This window comes from Epinephelus lanceolatus, chromosome 18, assembly GCF_041903045.1.
Source record: "Epinephelus lanceolatus isolate andai-2023 chromosome 18, ASM4190304v1, whole genome shotgun sequence".
NCBI classification, from domain to species: domain Eukaryota; kingdom Metazoa; phylum Chordata; class Actinopteri; order Perciformes; family Serranidae; genus Epinephelus; species Epinephelus lanceolatus.
In genome coordinates, this window is record NC_135751.1 from 12,197,754 (window position 1) to 12,222,007 (window position 24,254).

The window sequence follows — 24,254 nt, forward strand, 5'->3', positions numbered from 1 at the left end:
CCTTTCAATACACTAATAAATAAATCAAATAAAAATCACAATAATGGTTATATTCCTTTCTCTGTATTAAAACAATAAGTCAAAGAGCGAGATTTTTAGCGATTTTATTGAATTTAAGGCAACATTAATCCACTACCACAATGCAAACAATTCCTGGTGCTGATCATCATTTTTGCACCACTGCATATTTAAAGCCACCATCTGTAGAGTCTGAAGAATTTTCATTTGGCATCCTCCAGTGGTTGAATTCAGTTAGAAACTTAAGTGTGTTTCACTGAAAGGGTACATTTGCAGAAACAGATATTATATCTTTATTATACGAAAACGTTTTTTGTTTGTTTGTTCGTTCGTTTTGTCCACTAGAGGGAACATCAGCCAAACTGGTGTTGAGTTATTCATTCAAAGAAAAGCCTGTATCTGTTTTTGCAAATGAGCTCTTCACTTGTTTTTGTACTTTGCCAAAAGTTTTACAGCAATGCAGAATATTTGAAGGGAAAAAAAGTCACAAAAAAGTTTTTATGCTTAGATGAGGAGGAGACTGTGGTGTATCAATTCAAAACACAACAAAGAGTGATGGAAACAGACCTAGTAAATAAATAATGACAGACATGAAGAATGTGACTTAAACATCAGATCTGTGTGACACAATTAGGAGACTTTAACCTTATTCACACTACCACACGAAAAAGAAACAGAAAATTCATATGTCCGTCATGTTATCTACATGGTTTGACTTGCAATCTTCAGATTGCATCATCTTGTTGCACCTTCTTCTTCTTCTGCTATGGTATAATGGCACCTGACTGGAGAATTAGCTCCACCAACTGTTCATCTCAATTCATAGTAGCACTCAATTCCTAATATTTACTCAACAGCAGTGATTGAACACTATCACTTTACACGGGGATTTTTCAAACAAAAATGTAGGCCATCAAATTAATTTTAAAGATGCTGAGACCTCATGCACTTATACACATAATGGCTTTAAATGAATAAATAAACACATATTTGGTTAAGAGTATGTTGCACACTAGCTCAGCTTCAGAGACACAACAGACTGTCTTCATGGCAGCCACAGACTACTCTCCACTCTCTTTCGCCTGGTAGATGAGAAAAAGAGGAAGACATTATCAGTAATTATAAGATCCACTTTGTTGCCAGAAGCTGACTGACTCACCTTCCCCATGTCACGACTCTTCGCTCTCATCTTATTGATCTGGGACTCGGCGATGTCTGCGCGCTCTACAGCCTCATCCAGCTCGTGCTGCACCTTCCTCAGTTTCACCAGATGAGTGTTGGCCTGTTCTTCCTGTCAAATACAACATAACTGATAAATTAGAAATCTCCAAATGCGACTGAAATCTATGTTTGAATCAGGAAACAAATGTTACTCACAGCTTCTTCAGCCTGCCTTTTGTACACTTTGACCTTCAGCTGGAATTTGTCCACGAGTTCCTGAAGTCTCATCATGTTCTTCCTGTCCTCATCAGACTGATGTTTGATAACGGGAGACAATAAGTTACAACTGATTGGTGGAAAGTAACCAAGCATATTTACTCAAGTTCTTTGAGTACAAATTCAATGCACTTATATAAGTATTTCATGCAACGTCATACGTCTACTCCACTACATCTCAGCATGGATGCATTGCTGGCACAGGCACAGGGGCCCAGAGTGTCAGTGGGCCACCTGGCCTTCAATTGCAAAATGTCAAATTTCAAATTAACACATGCCAACCAGGAAGAGACTCAAGATGATTACAAAGAGACACAAACCCACAAAAAGAAACCTGCATAATGACTACAAAAAGATGCAAAACCAATATAAAAGTCTGTGTGTCTTGCTCCTGTGTAGGAGAGGTGTGGGGCCCTTTGTCTCATCATCTCAGCCTCAGGAGTAAATATTGTACGTTTTACACAAATACATTTGTCTGACAGCTTTAGTCACTTTTACAGATTGCAAATTTTCATCCTCTTCCTGTCCAGTGAAAACCATGTACTTCCAACTTTGGATTTATATATATATTTTTTTGCTGATAAACTGAAGGATAAAGTGTTACTTTGTGTGTTGAGAAAATTCTCCTACTTCTTAAGCTAAATAAACTCCTTAAAAACCCTCTTGGATCAGCTGGAAAATGCATTATCACACAGCTGACAACTGGGCTGTTTTTGACACCATGAAAAGTTGACTTTATAGAGAGATGTGGTTCTGACAGGACAGTGATGCTGCAAACATATGATGATCTTATTGAATATGATGCATTGCTGTAGATTAATTAGTACAACCTTTAACATCTACAGCAGTAAAATGCAACATACACATTAAAGCAGCTGTAGTATGAATCCAAAAACATCATATTTAATAGGAAAACACTGACAGTGAACATTTACTACGTACAGTACTTAAAGGACATGTACTTTGTCCACTACTGCTGATCACTAAGAAGGAATCAGGTATGTTGTGAATTTACCTGATAGGTGAGCTCTTTAATCCTGCGCTCAAGTTTGCGAACCCCTTTCACAGCGTCTGACCCATGTCTTTGTTCAGCTTCGAGCTCGTTCTCCAGCTCTCGCACCTGCAAACAAGCATTTAAACCTTCTTAAATCGAATGCAAAGATAAAACAAGCTCTGGTCATCCAGGCCTGCGAGATCAATAGGCCCTGCTGCAGGAAACATCAATAGTTTTTACATGATGCTTTAAGAAACTAATTTTCCTGAAATAAATGGTTGAATAAAGTAGCAGGTTTTACAGAACCACAAAGATTTGAACAGATGATTTAATCAGGCAGGATTTATTGGGGATTAAAGTTTAATACATCACCCTCGCTTCCAGTTTTTGGAGTTGCTTCTTCCCACCCTTCATGGCCAGGCTCTCCGCCTCGTCGAGACGCTGCTGCAGGTCTTTCACAGTCGCCTCCAGGTTCTTCTTCATCCTCTCCAGGTGAGCACTGGTATCCTGCTCTTTCTTCAGCTCCTCGGCCATCATGGCAGCCTGGAAAAAATGTAATTCAAATATTGATTAGATTGCTGTTTAGGAAGTTAACACTTGAGCAAAATCCAGACACTTACATCAGTGATGGCTTTCTTGGCTTTCTCTTCAATGTTCCTGGATGCTTGAACAGTGTCATCCATCTCACCCTGAATGTGAGAAAGATCAGCCTCCAGCTTCTTCCGACTGTTGAGCAGGCTGGTGTTCTGTGAGAAATGTTATTATAAGAAAACTTACAAATGTTGTTTTACCACTGCCAAACAAACTGTGGTACAATTACTGAAAGAAAGGTCATGAATCAGTTTGGACACTTGCACCTATCTGGGTGAATGCACCACCCACTTTTTTCTAGTCTATCTGCCAAAGTCAGGTTCTGAATACATTTAAAGCAAGAAATAGATGATGTATTTGTACATATTTTGCACCTACTAAGCTTTGGGAGTTTGGAGATGCAGCTAGTTTCATTATTCTCTGACAAGTGCAGTACCACCTGTATGTGATCATGTTTTCCTAATTCTGTGGTGAATGTTTTCTGGGTTAAAGCTATAGTTGGTAGCTTTTATCACAATAACTTTTGTCATATTTTCTGAAATTATCACTAGATCCACAGAGTTGCACATGAGACAGGTAATCTGTTAAAAGAAAAATCACATTCCTCTGCTTCCTTGTAGTGCTTCTAGAGGAGTCTCTAAGGGTCTGTGCCCACATGGCATTTTTTTCTGAGTGCCAGAATATTTTTTCAATTGTTTCCAATGAGGAGAGAACATTTGTGGCTGCATGTGGCTGCCTAGAGAAAAAGTGCCGTGCCCTGCCTATTTTTCCAGAGTGCTCTGGCTGCTCCAAGCGCGTTGGTGTCATCACTGCCGCTGCTTTAGCTACTGTCTATCCAACTCTCACACCAAAGAGGGAAAAGCCCATTTGTGGGAGCACATTGGATAGACACTGAATGTTGCTGGTGAGTGTTTGCTTTTATCACCGTAAGCTTGTTGTTAGCCATGTACACTGTCTAAATCTACACAAATGTCCTGAGCTGTCTAAAGAACATAAAAACTTTATCTTCTTGACACAAAAACTCATCCCTCATGATCCTGACATTTTTTTATGTTAAGTCAACATTTTTTTTTAGTTTTGAGTTAATTTGACTTAATATTTAAAAGCCAATCTGAAATATTTTAAGGCCAATGAACAACACTGTAATTGTTCACTTAACATATACATTTTATAGTTCAATGAAATTTAAAAAATGGTTGCAAAAATGTGCACTTAATATTTTTATGTTCATATGACATAAATTTTGTTAAACTGACATAAAATTCCTGTCAGACAGAGGTCATGTGACTTTGTGTCTGGTGTACTACAAAACTTTTATGTTACTGTATTGCACTAAAAAGTTTTGAGTGTGAGCTGTTTCCAAAAAATGTTTAAATTGACTGAGCAAATTGGGGTTTTTAGGCAACCCTCTCTTAACGTAACCCACATTCTGTTACTGTATTGGCAATTTCTCGCCTCATATGTATTCAGAAACATAATTTAGTGTGCCATTTAGCTGTAAAAGGACAAAGTTAGCAGCCCAACCACCGAAAAAATGTCGAAACCGAACCGAAATGTCAAAAACAGCTAAGTGAAAACCAAGCATCGATTGGCTGAAGCAACATTCTCATTTTGCATTTAGACTGTTCACTAAAATATGTTTCTGAAAATATCTGAGGCCTAGTCAGTTTGACCACAGCTGACGAGCAATGACTGACATGATTGACAGCTGCATTCAAATCGCTTCAGCTCTGATTGGTTGGTTTCCTTTACATGTAGTAGATTCTAGCAAATGTAATGAGAAGAACTATGAGGAGGAAAAGGAACATGATATTTTTTTCAGATTATCTTGCCTTATTCACTACTGTCTAGATATAGTGACAGTTTCAGAAATATGACAAATAGTTATTGTTGTAAAAGTCACCAATTGTAGCTTTAAACCTGCGATAACTTATTATTCTTTCCATGTGGGGGCAGCAGAAACAAATTGTTAAACAGTTGACTGTTTGCAAATCCAGCATTTGGAGGCATGCTTTTGTCCATCTTTCTTTTATAAGTTTAATATTCATTTTATTTTTATCTCTGTTTTTGGTCTCCACCACCTGCCTCTTAAGCTGCTAAGCTCCACTTTGTTCACCAGCGAGTCTCTAACTGTATCTGTCTGCTGTTTGCCGCTGAGCAGGTAGTGTTCAGTGGGCTGTGGGCCAGAAAACCAAACAATGAGCTGAAAGATTCTATAAAGCTCTAGATAGAAACTGTAGATATAAAAATATAAACCTTGAAGCAACAAACTCATGATGGAAAGAGGAAGTCTATGAGGCTGAAACTGCTGATGAAATAAATGTAGTTTTGAACCTGTGAGTGCAGCAGCTGCACCCTCTCGCTGGCGTCCAGCAGTTCCTGCTCCACCAGCTTGCGGCTCCTCTCAGTTTGCTCCAGAGCGGATCTGACCTCCTCCATCTCGGCCTGCATGAGGTTACTCCTGCGCTTAGTAATAGCCACCTGCTCCTTCATGTCCTCGCTGTTTCTCAGAGCGTCTTCAAGGTGAATCTGAACTTCCTGTACGGTGGAGTGTAAACAGTGTTTTTCCACTGTGTGTGCAAACAAAGCAAACACAGCTCAGTCATTACACGAGTCTCACCTTGAGCTGGACTTGTATGTTCCTCAGTTGTTTCTGGGACTCAGCCGCCTGCCTGTTAGCGTGTCCCAGCTGGATCTCCATCTCATTCAGGTCCCCCTCCATCTTTTTCTTCACTCTCAGAGCGTCATTCCTGCTCCGGACTTCAGCATCAAAATTACTCTGCATGGTGTCAATGACTCGTTGGCTGTTTCTCTTTTGCTGCTCGATTTCTTCATCCCTCTCCGCTATCTTCTTGTCCACCTCGGATTTCACCTGATCCAGCTCCAGCTGGACTCGCAGGATCTTGGATTCATTGTGCTCCAGGGAGGCCTGAATCCATATGTGACATGCAGTCATATTAATGGTGTATGTTTTAATATATATGATTTTGATTGTTTACTTACCTCTGCCTCCTCCTGAGCAGCCTGAGCCTCCAGCTTCTCCTGTTCAGCCTGTTTCTTTGATTTCTCCAACTCATGGATGGTTTTGCCCGTCTCTCCCAGCTGCTCGGTCAGGTCCATTATTTCCTCTGGAAAAAGAAACATAGAAGTTTCTATCATTTCTCTGCATTAAAAGCATCAGCTATGCTCTGCATTAGGAAGGTGCTGACATACGTTGAAGGTTTTTATTTTCCCGTTTGAACGTCTCGAGTTGTTCCAGGCATTCCTCAAAGGCATTCTTCATTTTGAAGTTCTCAGTGCCCAAACAACGCACCTCTTTTACAGTCGACTCCAGCTCCGTCTGACCTTCCTCATGTTTCTGTTTCCACTCAGCAACAACCTACAGGAAAAGATATCACAGTTGAATATTTAAAACACACTAGTACTACTATTTTGACAGCTGAAAGAGGTCTTGTTAGATGTTTACTTTACATTTATGCTTCTTCCGAACATGATAATGACTTCATATGTTGCCTTGAGAAAGGGTTGAGAAAGGATACCTGCTAATTTTTTAAACCATTATTTAAACAATCAAGTTTTTAAGAGTGAAAATCTACTTTCCTAGAGACATCTGAAGCATAACCAGTAGCAGATCAAACAATACAAGATCAGGCAGTGGATGAAACAAAAATAAATGCAGACAATGATACTACTAAGGCTAAAAGAGGGACAATGAAATACTTGAAACTACATGGAAAAAGCAACGCAAACATATCATTTTGGTTCTGTAAGAGATGTTGCTATATTGTCAGGCAATGATGCTTCTCATTCATTATGTCACAGACATTCTTGGTTTTGGTGGTCTTGTGTTAAAATTACAATAATGGTAAAACAGTTTTGAGGTATGGGGTTTTAGATTATTGCGGGTATTTTCTAGATATGCTAACCCTGTTTGCAATTGTTGTGCATTTGCCATAGCTGTAATCCTCACCATGTGGGTTTTTCTCTTGTGAAACACTTCCAATAAGCATACAACTAACCTTTGTGCAGCCTGTCCAAGTTTGTTTTCAGGTGAGGAATGGACTTATTATTGCCCCTCTGGCCAAAAGGATTAGAAACCCAACTACAATACAAACAATAGTTGCAGCACATTGTATTCACCTCCCTCTGCACCAAAATCCACACTTAGAAACTTACTTTTAACTTACTCTCTTTATGCTTTAGCTGCAGTGTTTTTAAACATCATGTTAAGGTTTTACAAGAGACAAGACCTAAAGGATGAAGACTGACTGGTTGGTTTTGAAAATGCATGTCCCACCTCTGATAAAGTGCTTCATACAGCAGCCTCCCTACGCCTTTCAAAGGGAAGCAGCGTGTCCCAAAAGAAACTATTTTACAAAAAGAAAGAAAAAAAAACAACTATATTTAATACCATTTTCTTTTTACAAAACTGTGCTGTGTTCAAACAGCAACTCTTTGGAGCTGAAAAATGAAGCCAACACAAAGTGCCAGAAACTGCAGTTCACTGAATGGCCACATGAGGCTGGCTCCAGAGGCGAGTCAATCCCCATAGACCCCAATGTTAATGTGCCCAACTTTACAGCAGAAAGAAACATGTTTACAAAAGACAGTTTTGGTCTCTGTAGCTAATATACCCATTCAAGATGACTGTACAAGGGGTGAATGTTTACATAACTTATCTGTTACATTTTTTAAGGCTTAAGGTTATGCATAATTAAGGGCAGGCTACTTTTGAGTGACAGGCTGTCTGCCACCCCGTCCACATGCCTCCACAATGCCAGCCTCATGCCCAAATATGGTCACTTCGGGCTAAAAAAAATCAAGTGGTGACGACCGCAATAGTAAACTCAAGGCCTTAAACTAATGTGTGACGTCACAGTAGCTACGTCCATTATTTTTGAAGTCTATGGTTGTGTTCAGTGATGTCGCCAGCCAACCTTTCACTAAAAACACTTCTGGCCACTTGCATAATGTCCCATGTAGCAAACACTTTACGCATGTTCACATGATTTTTTCTTCCATTAGTCGCTCCCTCTACATCGTACTTTCTGTGTAGTTTTATTATAGTCTACCAACTAACTAACTAAATTATCAGTCACATTAGCATGAATTTACATGACATTTGAGGGGGTCTCAAGATCTCAACCTTATCAAAATTTCTTTGTTTCTTGTCCAAGGCGGCAGCGGCAGCATTTGACCTTTCAATGTCCATCATTAAGTCCTCCACCTCCCCTTGCAGCCGCTGCTTCGTCTTCTCCAGAGAGGAACACTTAGAGTTGACGGCCTCTACGGCTTCTTCTGCTTCCTGCAGACGCAGCGCCAGCTTCTTCCTGCCGGGGATCACACATTATAAGATTTTATGAGAAAATATCATGTTTTAACTGGTATAATATTTCTTACTTTGCCTCCTCAAGCTCTTCATTGCGCTGGATGGCGTCTGTTTCGTATTTGGTTCTCCATTGGGCCACCTCGCTGTTGACTTTGGACAGGCAGCGGAGCAGCTCAGCTTTGGCCTCCTGTTCCTCCTCATACTGCTCTCTCAGCAGTTCACAGTCATGTCGAGATGACTGCAGCCCGTGAGCCAGGGCATTTTTTGCCTTAAAAGAAATGAAAATAAACACATAGTAATATCTTCAAACTTTAAAACATTTCACTGTGCTTGTTTCTTACCTTAACTTCCTCCTCATGGAGTCTTTTCAGCTCCTCAATCTGCTGAATAAAAGCTTGCTTTCCCCGAGTTAGCTGTGTCATGAAAGATTCTTTTTCCTCAAGCCGGCGACACATTTCAGCTGGATGATAAGTGTAGAAACATTTAGCACTGCCTCGTCTGTGAGTGTTTGCGACTGCTGCTCAGCTATGATCAAATATTTCTCACCGTTTTCTGTCTGCAGCCGAGCTTTCTGAGTCGACAGGTCATTTATTAGCCTCTGATGCTCCTCCTCTTTGGTTTTTACCTCATTTAGTTGGTCCTCAAGCGAGCGGCACATTTTCTCTAAATTGATCTGAAATTAAATGAAATTTAAAAAAGAAAAGATGCACTTGACATGTCTTTGAGTATTTTCATTTAATGCAACTTTATACTTTTACTCCACTTCATCTCAGAGGCATATATTGTACTGCATTTGTCTAACAGCTGACTTACAAAACTCTATAAAACCCTCTTGGATCAGCTGAAATTCATGAAGACATTGATAACCAACCTTTGCTTTAGCCATGGTTTCCACATTGCTCGCTAAGTCATCCACCTCCAGCCTTAACTCGCTCTTCTCCTTCTCTAGTTTCTGCCTGACCCTTTGAAGGTTATCCAGCTGTTCACTGAGTTCAGCTACACTGTCTGCGTGTTTCTTGCGCAGAGCAGCAGACATGGCGTCGTGCTGCAGCGAACACTCCTCCAGGTCTCTGCGGAGTTTGAGAAACTCAGCTTCCCGCTTCTTGTTCATCTCGGCCTGAGCGGCACTGGCTCCTCCGGCCTCCTCCAGCCTCTCACTGATCTCCTCCAGCTCTCTGGACAGATCACATCTCTGCTTCTCTACTTTGGCTCGAGCTGAACGCTCACACTCATTTTCCTCCTCCAGCTCCTCAATTCGGGCCTGCAGAAGAAGAATACACCCACTGAAGTAATTTAGCTTTGTGATATCACCTCACACCAGAGCCAGTGATTGAATTCCTTACCTGCAGCTCTTTTATTTTCTTCTGCAGCTGACCACCGAGAGCCTGTTCATCTTCTATCTTTGTCTGCAGCTGTGACAACTCAAAGTCTTTTCTGCAAAATTAAGTGAAGCTCACTGTTTATTTGAATCAATTAAAAATTTAGAAAATGCATCAGCAAGCAAAGTGTGAGGCAGAATTGTTGGACTAATGTTAATATTTATTTATTTATTTATTGGCATTATTAAACAGGACAGGTGCAATAGCTTTGACAAACTGATCAACATTTGAGAAACCATACAGCACACAGTGTAGATGGAGAGTTACTCATCTATTCATTAAAACCTTTTTGTGGGTATCATCTCACTTTTTCAGCTTTTCATCCAGCTGCTGTTTCTCATTCTCCAGATCCATGATGGACTCATGAGCCAGTTTCAGATCCCCCTCCAGCTTCCTCTTGGCTCTCTCCAGATCCATACGGACCTTCTTCTCTTGTTCTAATGAACTCTCCAACTGAAATCACACATACTGTCATTACATCTTAATGAGAGGAACATACTACACCTTTTCAGTCTTACCTGTAGGTACAGCAGTGGTGGAATGTAACTGAGTACATTTACTCAAGTACTGTACTTGAATGAAACTTATGTACAGTACTTATATTTTCAACTTGGACCCTATTTTCCTATTGTTTTGTTTCTAAGTGACTAATGGAGGGAACAATTTTGTAATTGGTCCAGTATTGAGAGATACAGCCAGAGTGCTGAAACAGGCTGCAATGTAATTCATACAGGTAATTGCACACTGGCAAGTTACGTGTACTAAGTGCTTGTTTTTGCCACTGGTAGGCTCGGATTGTTGTTATAAGTGTGTGACAACATTACAAAAAAGACCCTAAAGAGAAATGAAACATCTTATTTGCCTTTCTGTGGTCTTGCTTAAGAAGTCTCATTTTGAAATCTTGCTGGAGGTGAGTTCTTGTGGAAACATTAGTGAGAGTTGGAGAGAGGAGTGCTGGGAGGAGTTTGTTGTGTTACAGAAGTACAAAAAAAGGTAGCCTAGTGTTATAGACTATGAATGTCATGGCTGAGTATTAAGCTGATTGTAACAATGTGAAAAAGTCCCAGTGATTTCAGAACAACACTTCTCCTTGAGGGAGACTTGGTCATTTTCATGAGCAAATAATACAAATGAGACCAGGCCTGTGTAGGATCTTTTCAGTAATGTTGTAAGACTCTTCTAATAGCAATCTGAACCTGTCACTGGCAAAAACAATCACTTTTAGTGGATGTAAATTGACGGGACCAAATTAAAAAAATTGTTAACTCCATTAGTCACTTAGACACAAAGACATGGAAAAATTGGGTCCAGGTTGAAAAATACCTTAGCTTCCATTTAAGAACAATTTTGGGGTACTTGTATTTAACTTGGGTGTTCCGTTTTCAAGCCACTTTCTTACTTCTACTTCACTATAAATCAGCGGGAAATATTATCCATTTTGCTCTACTACATTCAAGCTTTGCAGCTTTACTTTACAAATGAGGACTTTGCACACCAAAAATAAAGAATTTCATGTTTAATATTTTACAGTTAGTCAGTTGATCAGTAGTTTTAGCTTCACAAATGTTAAGATTGACTGCTTTTCCTTTTACTTTATTATTTCAGTAATTTTAATGTGTAGGCTATTTAATAATTTTATGGCAGCTTTTGTGAGGGTGTCAGTTTGGGCTCTGGGTAATTGTGACGGCATTTCTCACTATTGTCAGAATTTTTGCAAACCAAACAATTGATTAATGGAGAAAATAATTAGCAGATTAATCCATAATGAAAAATGACACCCTGAAATGATCACCTCAAACCAACCAACAGTAAAATCCTGCTTTTATGCATGAGTAATAATAATCTAAATATATAATATATACAATATAACAGTCACAGGGAAAATCTTTGTACTTTTAAAACTTAAAATACATTTTCCTGATTAGATGTGATCTGATTTTCCTTATCATACTTTACCTGAGTAACATTTTCAGTGCAGGACCTTTACTTGTAACAGAGTATTTTTACAGTGTGGTATTAAGACTTTTAATCAAAGGGGAACATAAAACTAAAATAAAAATTCCAATATGTTATTTCCATGGCGTAGGAAAGTTAATCAATTCTTGTGAACATGAGCTACTCTCTCTCAAAGCCAGATACCAGAGAAGTAAGTATGAATCGTGTGATGTCATAGTAGACAGTGAATGGGAGACTGTACTTGTGGCGTTTTTTTGTTTTTTATACCCAAATGAGTTTTATTCTATTGCAGTGTTCTCAGTTCTGAAACAGAAAATGTACCCATATACTCAGAACATTCCTCTGGGTGCACTCAGTGTCATCTATAACATCTTTCACCATTCACTGTCTATGGAGCAGCTCCAGACTTAATACCCTATGACATCACAAACATGAGTTTTAGCACTCTAGCGTTTGGATTTCGGAGAGAGTTATTTATTATTATTTACTACTCTTTTTTGGCTGTCTTAGACCAAAGAAATAACGTATGAAATTTAAAAATAGGCGTAGTTCCCCTTTAAGGATCTGAATACTTCCTCTGCCACAGTTGTGCAGTAACTCACCTCATCTACCTGCTGCTCTAGTTTAGTTCTGGCTTTGGTCAGAGTGTTTACTTTGTCCTCCTCTGACTGCAGGTCGTCCAGCGTTTGCTGATGAGCCTCCTGAAGCTCTTTCTTCTCTTTCGACAACTTGGTGATGTTTTCATCTTGGCTCATGATTTCTTCCGTCAGGTTTTTCACCTAAAGACATTATTAAAAACAGATGTTACAATTTCCCCTAAATATGATATACAGTAGACGATATAGGCCATTTGATATTACCTTGTTTTCTACAGCATATTTCTCCTTCTCCACTTTGGCCAAGGTGAGCTCTAAGTCGTCAATGTCCCTCTTCAGTTCAGAGCTCTCGTCCTCAAGCTTCCTCTTCTTGGCCGTCAGCTCAGCGTTTACCTCCTCTTCATCCTCCAGTCTCTCTGCCACCTCCTTCAGCTTGGCCTCTAGCTGGATCTTGCTTTTGATGAGTCCTTCACACCTCTCCTCTGCATCCAGGAGGTTGTCTGCCTCCTGATTTTAAGTTTATACACCAGTATTAAAGATAAACACTTCAAATCATAATAATCATGCCAACTATGTGACCTCTCACTACTCTCTGTCTGTGGTGTAACTTACTGACTGGACTTGTAAGAGGAGGTCATTCTTCTCTTGTACGACTGAGACCATTTTCTCCTCAAGTTCTCTTCGCCGGTTTTCCAATTTGGCCAGATCTTCTTTGAGCTTTGTGAAATCCACCTTCATCTGGGCCATTTCCTTCTCAGCTTCAGCACTTTTCAGGAGAGGTTTGAGCTTGAAATACAGCTTCATCCATGGCCAATGTTTCACATTCATGAAGGAACGGAAGTTATACTGGATGGTGTAGATCGCCTCCCTGTCAAAGTAATAGGTAGGTAGGTCAGTTTGTTCTTCAAATTTCTAATGTCCATCAAACGTGCAAATATGTCTTTGGTTTTCATTAAAACGTTGTTATTTTCGGTTTTACAGCACAGAACTGCATCAGGGCCGTAGCTACCATTGTTGACAATGAGGCAGTGATAGAAGAAATACTAAGATCTTTTATTTAAGCAAAAGTAGCCATAATAAAGCAGTAAATATTTTTACTTTCTGGCCATCATCTTCTGGTACTCCAGTCGAACGATGTACCCACGACACAGGGCCTGAGTGGATGCCACCACCTGGGCTAACCGCTCATCTCTCATTTCTTCCAAAGCGCCCAGCAGACCAGCTTTAAAAAACACCTAAAATGAAAAGGTAATTACCTGTGGAGCCCATTTATTCTTTATTATCTCTATTATTCAACTAGTGTGCTGAAAGAAAAACAAACCTTAGTGTGTCCAAACTTGTACTGTGTGTGATCCACGTCGATTGAGCCCAGCAGTTTCTCTGCAGCTTTTTTGTTATCCATAAACTGTCCCTCTGGAACAGCACTGGCATTCAAGATCCTGTATCTGCAGGAGAAAGTATAGGTTTGAGTATGGGATCAAATATTATAAGATATTCAGATGGAAAGCTTTATTTACCTCTGCTTGAAATCCCCGTAGAGAATTCTACTCGGAAATCCTTTCCTGCAGATCCGGATGCCTTCCAGCACGCCGTTGCAGCGTAGTTGGTGGATAACCAGCTGGTTCTCCATAGCACCTGTGATGAAGGCAATAATTAGTTTTTATCCATGTCGTTTTATGTGTAATAATGAGATTATCAAATCTACCTGGTGTTTTGGTCTCATTTGGTATCAAGCAGCGCACAAAGTGAGGATGAGTGGTTCTCAGATTCGTCATGAGCTTCCCAAGATTTTCCTGTAAGAACATATGAATTTGAGGGTTTTTGGAAGTTTTGTTTAAATTTCTTATGTTCAGACATGTTTTCATTTAGCATTTAGCGTAGAGTATTTTTCCCTATGATTCTACATTCAGCTTCAGAGGACTAGATTATGATTTAAGTTGCATTCAGTTTTTAAGTTAGTTTTTTGGTCATCAAATAATGTATTGATTTCCATGAAATTTTGTACAGACATTCATGTTCCCCAGTGGATGAATCCTACTGACTTAGGTGATCATCTGACTGTCCCTACAGCACCACCATGTTTTTGACATTCAGTTTTAAGTGAAATATCTCAACTATTACATAAATTGCCACAAAATCTGGTTCAGCAAATGTTAGCTTGCTAACATGCTAAACTACCATGGTGAACATGGCAAACATTATACCTGCTGCAATTTAGCTTGTTAGCATGGTGACATTAGCCTGATCAGACTGTTCTTGTTACAATGGTAAGTCTTCAAGTGTTTTAAACAGTAGGCTAGTACCTTACTAAATTTGTTCACATATTATTTAATTTATACGCATTTGGTTTACAAATAGGCTACTCAGAATTTAGGTAATAACCTGGTCTCACTCCGAAGTCTGACGCTGCCAAAAAAAAGCCGTCCTTTAACGTCAGGATGATACACGGCCGGTTGTTTTTGTAGTTTAATGGTGCTTACCAACTTCAGGGGAAAACGTGGTGGGACAAGAGTGAAAGTTAAGGCGACAAAACTCCGTAGAGTGTGGGTGAGAGCGGTGGTGGATGGGTCCAACAAACACCAACCTTCATCCAGGAGAGCGGAGTTTGCATCCTGTAAGATTCTAAAGCCAAACCCTGTTCTGTTTTTCCTAAACCTAACCATGTGTTTTTGTTGCCTAAACCCAAACACCTGTGGTAGTTGTTAGAGGAAAAAAACGTCAATTTGCGTTGTTGTACTAATGATGTAGTGCTATTATTTTGAAAGCCACAGTATGTAAACGGTACAGTTCCTGTGAAAACAGAAGTGTATTTTGAAAGAAGACAATGCATGTAACAGGCATAACTTCACATGGTGTCCCAGAATGTCAACAACCGACGCACCCAGGGTACCTTGCGCGTCCTATGTGGACATGTAAGGTCCATGACTAAAAGTCAATAGGTGACATTTATTTTGCAGTAGGTATAGAATTTCCTACACTTTAAGTGTCCGTGAACATATCGCCAGATGTCAGTCTGTCATTAACCAACCAACGCATATCAAAGATGAGTCTCTTCACCAACAGGTTTCTAGCAGGGTGGGACATCAAACGATGTAGGGTGAGAGAAGGAGGGCGCGACACCAAGCACAAGAGAAAATGAACACAGAGAAGCTACATTTTGTTTTGTTGTTTGTAAGTTTATAAAACCTGTTAAAGTCACAGTGTTCGTGTTTTTAGGAGTTGGGGTTTTGTATCAGTCTGTAGCTCTGTTAAAATACCCGGGGAGCGTGTTTGACGGCATTTTCATTCAGTGGTTTGCTAAGCTACATGAACTCTGAGCACCAAGTGAGCTGTGGCTAGTTAGCTTAGTTAGGTAACTTAGCAACCGCGCCTGGATGGAGGAGAAGTGACTGCGTGCGTGTGGAAAAAGAGACACTTTGCGCTGAGTTTCTGAGTAAGTATGGACACTGAGAACTGTGATAAATTAAATATTTGTAGTTTAAAGACAAATTGTATTACTATTTGTGAATTCTGTGGATAGTGTGCTTTGGAGGCTGTGTCTGAGCTGCAGTAGAAGTGCTCCAGGACTCGCCACTACAGCTGTAGGACCCAGATTCAACAAACAAAACCCTCAGGTATTATAATGCCTTTTCTTTAAAGTATTTCAACATTTTAAAGGTGCTGTTCACCAAATTTGGGAATAAATACACCCGCATTTATTTTCTGTTATTTAAATTCATTCATGCTCTATAACACTGTGTAACTTGTGCTTTTAGTAGTGGCTATAGTGTTACTACAGTATTGTGAGTGGGAGTTTAAAAGCTCACCTAGCAGTGTAGCTTCATAATTTGCTACCTGGGCCGCTCTATATCTTAGTCAGATTTATATGCCCATAGTAGACACATCCCAGTTTTACATTTTAGTAGACCCTTACCAGTTCATCTCCCATGCTGAGTGTGTTCATATGATCTATTAGTGTCTTACCCTGAACAGCGCCGACACAGTTTGGAAAGATGCCCCCTTCTTCTTGGATCCTTTTTTGGTTCCTCCTGCAGCTGCCTCTGCATTAATGATACATTTAACAGTTGTATCTCACTTTGCATTAACAATATTTCTTCAGATACATCCATAAACACAAATCACCACTCTCCTTGCTATTCTTCACTTTATATTCACTTTATATTCCTGCATTTCCACAATTATGCAGAACAAACAAAGCAATATGAAATAATTCAGTATATGGGTTAAGCTTTACCCTGAGGTAGGGTCTGCTTCATTTCAGTGCAGTTCTGTCTACTTCCACTTAACTATGTTTGAGAAGGAATTATTGTTCTTTTCTTTTACTACAATCATTAGACAGTTTTACTTTACAAATGAAGAATTTTACAGGCAAAATATATGAAGAGTTTATAAAATATGGTTTGTTATACAGGCTATAAAACTACCCAACAGTGTTTACAGTTACAGATCCTCATGGACGAGAGACTCTTGTTCATGACAGCATGAGATGTAAACATTAATGGTGTCTCCCTTGGTTGAGCTGTAACATTAGCCAGCTCAGTGGTGCTCGGTGTGGTAGCAGTAGATGTATGATTCTTTCTGGAATCTGGGTGTAGTTCAAGTAGAAAAAAAATAGTTCCTACATGAAAATGCTCACAGCATGGTCTGTGGATTTTCTTTTGTAACCAGGTCATGATTTCTTGAAAGGCACATTGCTTTTGAGTTAAATGTATTTTTTGGTGCTTTGAGCACCACAAGCCAAGTGCCATCTAGTTCCATTGTATTAGAGAGAAGGCAGACATCTCTACAGCCAACACTTGGCAACTCACTCTAAAAGAATCTAGTATGATAAATAGCACTACAAGATAGAGGAAAATAGGCATTTTTAATTTAGCGGTGAACTGTCCCTTTAAGTAAAGGAACTGAATACTTCCACCACCATTAAAAGTATTCAGGAAATCAGTGTTTAAACACCAACTCACCCTCTGATCCAGAGAAGCTTGAATACAACATGGCCAATATTTTGACTGATGACTTCTGGTACAACTGCACCACAGACTCGCTCAGAGGGTCTTTGTTCTTCTCCAGCCAGCCAGTGATGTTGTAGTCCACGTTGCCGGCGTAGTGCACCAGAGTAAAGTGAGCCTCGGGTTTCCCTTTGACAGTTTTGGGCTTCAAGAAGCAGTTGTTCTTTCCAAGATGTTGGTCATACAGTTTGTTCTTGAAAGACGTGTCTGATGATTTTGGGAACATGCACTCTTCTTCAAGGATGGAGAAGATGCCCAGTGGCTAGGAAACAATTAGTAACATCATATTTGCAGTGATGGAAGTACATTTACTTGAGTATTGTACCACCACTGCACACTTGCAATGCTTAATGCCATGCAGCATGATATTTTAAATTACCGTACCTTTTCAATGAGCTCAATGCAGGCAGCTAAGTCCATTCCAAAGTCAATAAACTCCCATGCAATCCCTTCTTTGTTGTATTCCTCTTGTTCCAACACAAACATGTGGTGGTTGAAAAACTGTTGCAGCTTCTCGTTGGTGAAATTAATGCACAGTTGCTCCATGCTGTTGTACTAAAGAAAGATTGAGAAAAGCTCACATATGAATACATTATTCAGTGAACATCTGGAGAAAAAAGATACCTTTACAGACTTTGAACCCTCACATCAAAAATTTCGAATCCAGCGATATCGAGGACCCCGATGAAATGTTGTCTGGATTGTTTTGTGTCCAGCTGCTGGTTGATTCGCATCACCATCCACAGAAACATCTTCTCGTAGACGGATTTGGCGAGGGCACCAATAGAGTTGTACACCTGGAAACACGAGAAGTTAAAGGCAGACCTGTTTCTCCACCAATATACAGCCACACTGCAGTAAGAAAATGTTTTGACAGTGATAAATGTTTGTTGTGTTGGATCTGTACTCCAGCACATCTGTTTGCATCTGTACATCAGATGAAGGCAGTTGGAATTGTAACACTTTTTCTATATAATAACCCAATTTTAGGCACCAGACAGTAACTAAATACATCACGTCTTGCTTATTTCTTGTCTTTTTTGCCTTCAGTCTGGTTTCCAGCAGTGAAACAAAGGGCTTGACTGGGTTAAGAAATTCTAATTCTGATGATTTTTTTTTTAAAATCCCTCTTTTCTCCTCCTGTAAAATACTTCTGATGACTCATCTTGAACCTGAGGTTGTATTTAATGAATGCAACCAATGGGCTTTGGGGTGACTACCTAACTTATATATCTACCAATAATGCCTTGCTGATAAAAACATGGTAATCAACCCTGTTGTTATTGAGATATAACCACACAGCTCATTATGGATGATCCTCTGCAGTGGATATAACCAGGAGAAATTGTTGGAGAAATTAGTAGTCTTACCTGCTGCACATTTTGTCCTTTGGTGACATACTCATTTCCAACCTTCACTCTGGGATAACAGAGACCTTTCAGCAGATCAGCAGAGTTCAGGCCCATCAGATACGCTGCTTTATCAGCTTCTGCAATAAACAAAACAAAACCAGAAAAAACTGGATTTGAATTTTTCAGCGTCTTTAATTTGCATGACAGTATTAATTAGGATGGATGATCCTCACCCTCGGTGCCATCTGGCTCTGCCTGCTCCTCCCGCTGCTTCTGCTTGAACTTCATGTTCCCATAATGCATCACAGCTCCGGTCAGCTTGTAGATGGACATTTTCTCCTCAGAGGTGAAACCCAGAATGTCAAAGGCCTCCTGCATTGTAAAATGTGCAAAGTCAGATTGGGAAACAACTGAAAAGAGAGGATGCGCTTTGTGTACTTCAATAGAGTCCACTTACATCTGTAGCCATTAACTCATCTGCGTCATTTATGCTTTTTACACTGATTTCTCCCTGACTGACGAAGGCATAGTCATAAGGGTTGGTGGTGATGAGAAGCAAGTCTGAAAGGAAAGAAATCGAGCTAAAATCTCTTTGTGTGAATGAGTAAATGAGGAAAAGGACAATGATGAAAAGGGTTAATCAATTCACCGATCAGTTCAGGCTTCTTGTTGCAAGTAAGCTGATAGAAAATATGATAACTCCTCTCAGCTGCCAGCTGAAATGTCACTCTTGATTTCTCCAGCAGATCTTTATGGAAGAATACACACAGTTAACTTAATTTTTGCAGCAAAATAATTAAACAAACACAAATGTGCATAAACTTACATGTTTCAATATCAGCAGATGCCAGTTTACCAGTCGTGCCAAAGTGTATTCTAATGAATTTACCCTGTTCAACAAAACAGTAGCATCTTACTCTCTGTGTTGGACAAATTCTTGGTAATCAAATCAAAACCAAGTCCCTCGGGTGGTGACTCACAAAGCGAGAGGAGTTGTCGTTCCTCATGGTCTTGGCATTCCCAAAAGCTTCCAGCAGAGGGTTGGCCTGGATAATCTGATCCTCCAGAGTCCCCTGTCACAAAGCAGACATGTAAATTAGGCATCCACTCCTCTGTGGACAACACTAACTGACACCACCTGCTGCACAGCCTCTCAAAAGTGGTCCTGAGCTCACCTTTATTTTACTGATTGTCTCCTTTTTCTTTTCTGCAGACACTGCGATTGTTGCAAAATACTGAATGACACGTTTGGTGTTGACCGTCTTGCCTGCTCCAGATTCACCACTAAATAAAAAACATTTTAATTATTATTTTTAACTGCATTATGTGCAAATAGATAACAAAAATCTTAGCTAAACTTACGTGATGAGTATCGACTGATTTTCACGATCTGAGGACATAAAAGCAGACATATGGTGAAAAACATAAAGCTAATTATTCAGTTGCATTGATTTTGAGCTGCTGACATACCGGTGAGCATGAACTGGTAGGCGTTATCAGACAGGGCAAAAATGTGAGGGGGAACCTCCATCCTCTTTTTTCCTTTGTAGGCCCGCACCACCTCTGGGTTGTACACCGGCAGCCATTTATAGGGATTCACAGTCACACAGAAGAGCCCAGAGTAGGTCTGCATGGAGAAGAAAAGCTAAATATCTAGGGATGGGCAATGCCAGTCAATCGCTCCACTTCTTTGTTTTAGACTGAAATATCTCAACAACTATTGGGTGGTAACTTCTAACTTTTGTGCAGACATTCATGGTCCCCAGAGGATGAATCCCACTGCCTTTTGTGATCCCCTGACTTTTCATTTAGTGCCATCGTCAGGTGAAAATACTTGATTCACATGACTTTTTATAAATGTGTAGATATTAAATCCTTACAGCTGGGATAGGCAGTTTAATTTGGGCATTATTGGGCAAAAATAAACTCTATTACTTAAACTAAATTAATGGGCATAATAAACTCTAAGACTACACTAGATTACTGCTTCTTAAGTCTGTCTTTAGGCTTTAGAAATCTAGCCAGTGACAGGAGACTTTAGCCAATCCCAGGCAATTTAAGAGAGAAGGCATTCCTATTGGCTGTCCTACAAATGCAGATGATGAAAGCTTGATTCAGCGGTGGAGAGTCCTGCAGAAAAAAGTTGGCATTCCAGCACTGGCAACAACTGTCTACACTGCAAAGCAACCCAAAAAAAGGAAGACGGACTTATCAAAAGAGTCTTAAAAAGAATCTGATAATAAATTAGATAAAACAGTTTCTGCAAAGCACTTCAGAGATCAACAGAAAATGTTAATAGTTTAGCGATCTGCTAACCAGAGCCAAAGGTTCGTGGCTGCGGCTTCAAGTTCACATTTATGTAGCTAACATTAGCTAAAGTCTCGAATTACAGTGTGTCCTCTGTCTCACTCTTCGCCACTACAGACCACCTCAGTAGTATGAGGCAGCTCTGGAGACTGACCCCCAGTCTGTGGCCACAGCAGCCTGAATCCAGCCAGGACAAACCCCAGCTCCAGGGGACTGGACAACCCAGACTCCTTGCTTCATCACCAAACTTTCTGTTGCTGCCATTACACAGGTTAGATCTTGTGCTGGTGCTGGCCACCAGCCCGCTCTGACATTCATCACTGAGTGGTTTGCACTGGCCGAATTCAAGCTGCTACAGATACCAACCGAAGGTACGTCTCCTGTGCTGCTATCTGCTCTCCATGGGGTGAAGCAGTCCACTATGACGGGGAGCAAGGTGGAGGGATCCTGAGGTGGCTATAGCTGGCTAGGTCTTGTCTCATTATGGTCTGGTAAACAGAGAGAGGGAGAGTGGGGCAAAGACGGGCTGAGTGAGTGTGCTGAAGGGAGCTTTAAAATGAAATAAGATCATAAATCAACATACTGGAAACACTGGGTTACTGTATGAAGCACGTGCATATACCTGTGGTCGTCTGGTGGGAGGGGCTCAGGACAAAGGGCAGAGTTGAAGAAGGAGGGAGTGTTTTTGAATTCTGTTTTTTCTGTTGTTGTTGTTTTTGCCTTTTTGAGATTTCTGCCTACCCCAGCTTTGAAAGCTGAGTCATTGTCAGAGTAAAACAATGTACCCGATCCAATAAATCAGAACATGAGCAATCATCTCTAGTGACAGTGACCCCACAGGGAGCCAAATGTTTCCAATTTTCTTCAGATCTTCTAGTTAAATCAGCAGCAGGTTTAAGTTCCAGGCAGATGGCAGTCATAAATAATATCCAGGAGAAACAGAAGCTATTCGTGCATGATAAAAATATTTTAATCTTAGTTCGGAAAATGTTTTGTCAGAGTCAAGAGTTACATCAAAATCTAAATATTCAAACATCAAAGCTGAATTATGAATTGAATTTTACTGTGACTCTTGTGTATCTTGTTTCTACTGGTGATTGGCAATTGAGAGGATTAACAGTGTTGTTGAAGCTTTGATGTGACAGTAAAAGCATGATGTCTATGCCCTATGTCTGAGGTGTGTTCTTAATATTTACCAATATAAATAATAAAATAAGCGAAACACATTTGTTAAAATGAAGCACAAAGCAAAGAAATCTGTCACATTTAACTCATTTCAATATCAAACTGCACTGGAAACAAGTGGAAATATCTAAAGTCACTTATTTTAAAGAATACCAAACTCACGTAGATCATCCACGCTGCGTATCTCTCCTTCAGGTTGAACAGCACTGCAGGCTCATGGAGGTGCGTCATCATCACCATGTCCTCAATCTTATCAAACTTGGGGGGGTTCATGGGAAAAACTTGGTCCTCCCTGACGGATAATGTCTGGAAAACATAAAGCATAAATGTCTGTCGTTTAAAAGTGAAACAGAATATGATGCTTAAAGTTTACTGCCAGAGAGGAGATAAACATGGACACCAGAAACTGAATTTTCATGTCTCCATGAGCTCTAAAAACATAATGTGAGCTTTTTATTTCTTACAAAATATTACTCTTGTGTAAAGCTTCAGCGAAGACTAAATGTCTCAGTTGGAAGCCAGACTAATGAAATTCTGCAGATTCTTTATTGCAGTTTTTACAGGCCCTGAAGCTGCATAAAATCCCTCCAAATCACAATCGAATAGCATCCTATATGGTCAGACATCCCACAAAACATACAAACCACATTCACTGTCTGTGTTCACTGTCTAATAAAAGGTCAATTTATCAGCATAACCCTTCAGTCCACCCACTCTGTCATCCACAGTCTTGACAGTGACTTTGCCGTCCACTCTGTCCTGGATCTCAGCCTTCACATACAGTTCTTTCTCATCGCTGACAAAGCACGCTGTCTTGCTGTCGAACGGCCGAGACTGATCCTCTGTCCTCTCCCTCTCAGACTTGCGAAGGAACTGGGCAGCTGGCCCAAAGATTGACATTTCCCCATCTGTGCTCATTTTCTCCTCTGAACCAAGACAAAAAAACACCTTCACTATCTTTTAAGTTATTTTATGCAGTGGATAATGCTTGAAATGTACTCACCCTCTTACTGCACTAATACAGAAACAGGAAGAGTGAAAATTGAACTCTATAGTTTAAAAAAACAACAACATGTAAGTCTCAACTTCTCCCAAATTATAATCATTCTGCAGATTAGCTGATACACACCAACGGATTGTGGACTCACCTTGTTGATCACGCGGGGATAACAAACATAACCGGTTGCACTGGCCCTTTTTATATCACACCATTGTGTCCTTGTGTGAAGCCCACTTCCTTTACATGGGCATGCAGTGGTAGAGTTACACGAACCTGTTGCTCAGGTCGTTAAGGAAGGATCAAGGATTAAGCACAAGATGCAGCACAGTTAAATATAGAGTACAATGACACCTCAGAATGTCACATTTGAGGAGTATTGAAATTGGTAAACAACAACAAATAATGAGAAGAAGATGAATAATACTAATAATAATAATAATAAGAAGAAAGCATTTACAGTATCAAAACCAGAAATTGATTTTCCATGGAAAACATGAAAATAAGGAAAAAACAACTGCATGTTCCATATGTATGTCATTCACACAAACCAACCTGAATACGCACATAGGTACACACAAGCAAGTTAAGTTTATTTGCATAGCAACCTTAAACAACAAGGCAATTCGAAGTGCTTTACAAAACTATCAAAAAATATAACAACTGATATAATTTAAAATAATAAAAATAAATAGAAAATTTAAATAGAATAAAACAGCAGCTATAGTTCAGTGCTATATATATGAATAAAAAGTGCCAAAAAATTTCCCAAAGAGGAAAGGTGATGACATGACTGTTGAAAGCAATATTATGGGTAGTTAATCCTGATCTCAACAAAAAAAAAACTAATCTTAATAAGTAATTTGTTTTCATATTAGGCCCTCAACACTTTTTAAAAGCCTTCATGCCAGCAGAAGCTGTGTCTGGAGGCATCGTGTTTTCGGGCTGTCCGTCCTATGTACGTCTGTCCCATTCTCGAGAACGCAATATCTCAAGAACACCTTGAGGGAATTTCTTCAAATAAGGCACAATTGTCCACTTGAACTCAAAGATGAACTGATTTTGGTGCTCAAAGGTCAAGGTCACTGTGACCATGTCTATCTTATT

At 39.8% G+C, this 24,254-nt stretch overlaps 1 protein-coding gene and 1 long non-coding RNA gene across 2 annotated transcripts; one reads left to right on the forward strand and one right to left on the reverse strand.

Moving 5' to 3' along the window:
* Positions 1-88: 88 nt before the first annotated feature.
* Positions 89-23,554, reverse strand: LOC117268469 (myosin-1-like). Its single transcript, XM_033644958.2, has 39 exons — positions 22,865-23,554; positions 22,313-22,456; positions 20,129-20,285; positions 20,021-20,048; positions 19,834-19,942; positions 19,639-19,731; positions 19,485-19,548; positions 19,308-19,406; positions 19,116-19,219; positions 18,892-19,030; positions 18,677-18,795; positions 17,954-18,103; positions 17,691-17,861; positions 17,262-17,568; positions 16,264-16,340; positions 14,006-14,093; positions 13,818-13,935; positions 13,622-13,745; positions 13,399-13,535; positions 12,913-13,168; positions 12,565-12,807; positions 12,307-12,483; positions 10,056-10,201; positions 9,713-9,803; positions 9,241-9,630; positions 8,916-9,042; positions 8,711-8,829; positions 8,441-8,637; positions 8,187-8,370; positions 6,254-6,419; positions 6,044-6,168; positions 5,661-5,969; positions 5,375-5,578; positions 3,070-3,195; positions 2,822-2,992; positions 2,471-2,575; positions 1,396-1,491; positions 1,178-1,309; positions 89-1,100 (listed from the first exon to the last, which is right to left on the reverse strand). The coding sequence occupies exons 1-39, from the start codon at positions 23,066-23,068 to the stop codon at positions 1,080-1,082; spliced, it is 5,817 nt and encodes a 1,938-aa protein (XP_033500849.2). The 5' UTR covers positions 23,069-23,554; the 3' UTR covers positions 89-1,079.
* Positions 15,402-21,344, forward strand: LOC144458618 (uncharacterized). Its single transcript, XR_013488012.1, has 3 exons — positions 15,402-15,733; positions 15,821-15,914; positions 21,083-21,344. It is a non-coding gene; the product is annotated as an uncharacterized LOC144458618 (long non-coding RNA).
* Positions 23,555-24,254: the final 700 nt, after the last annotated feature.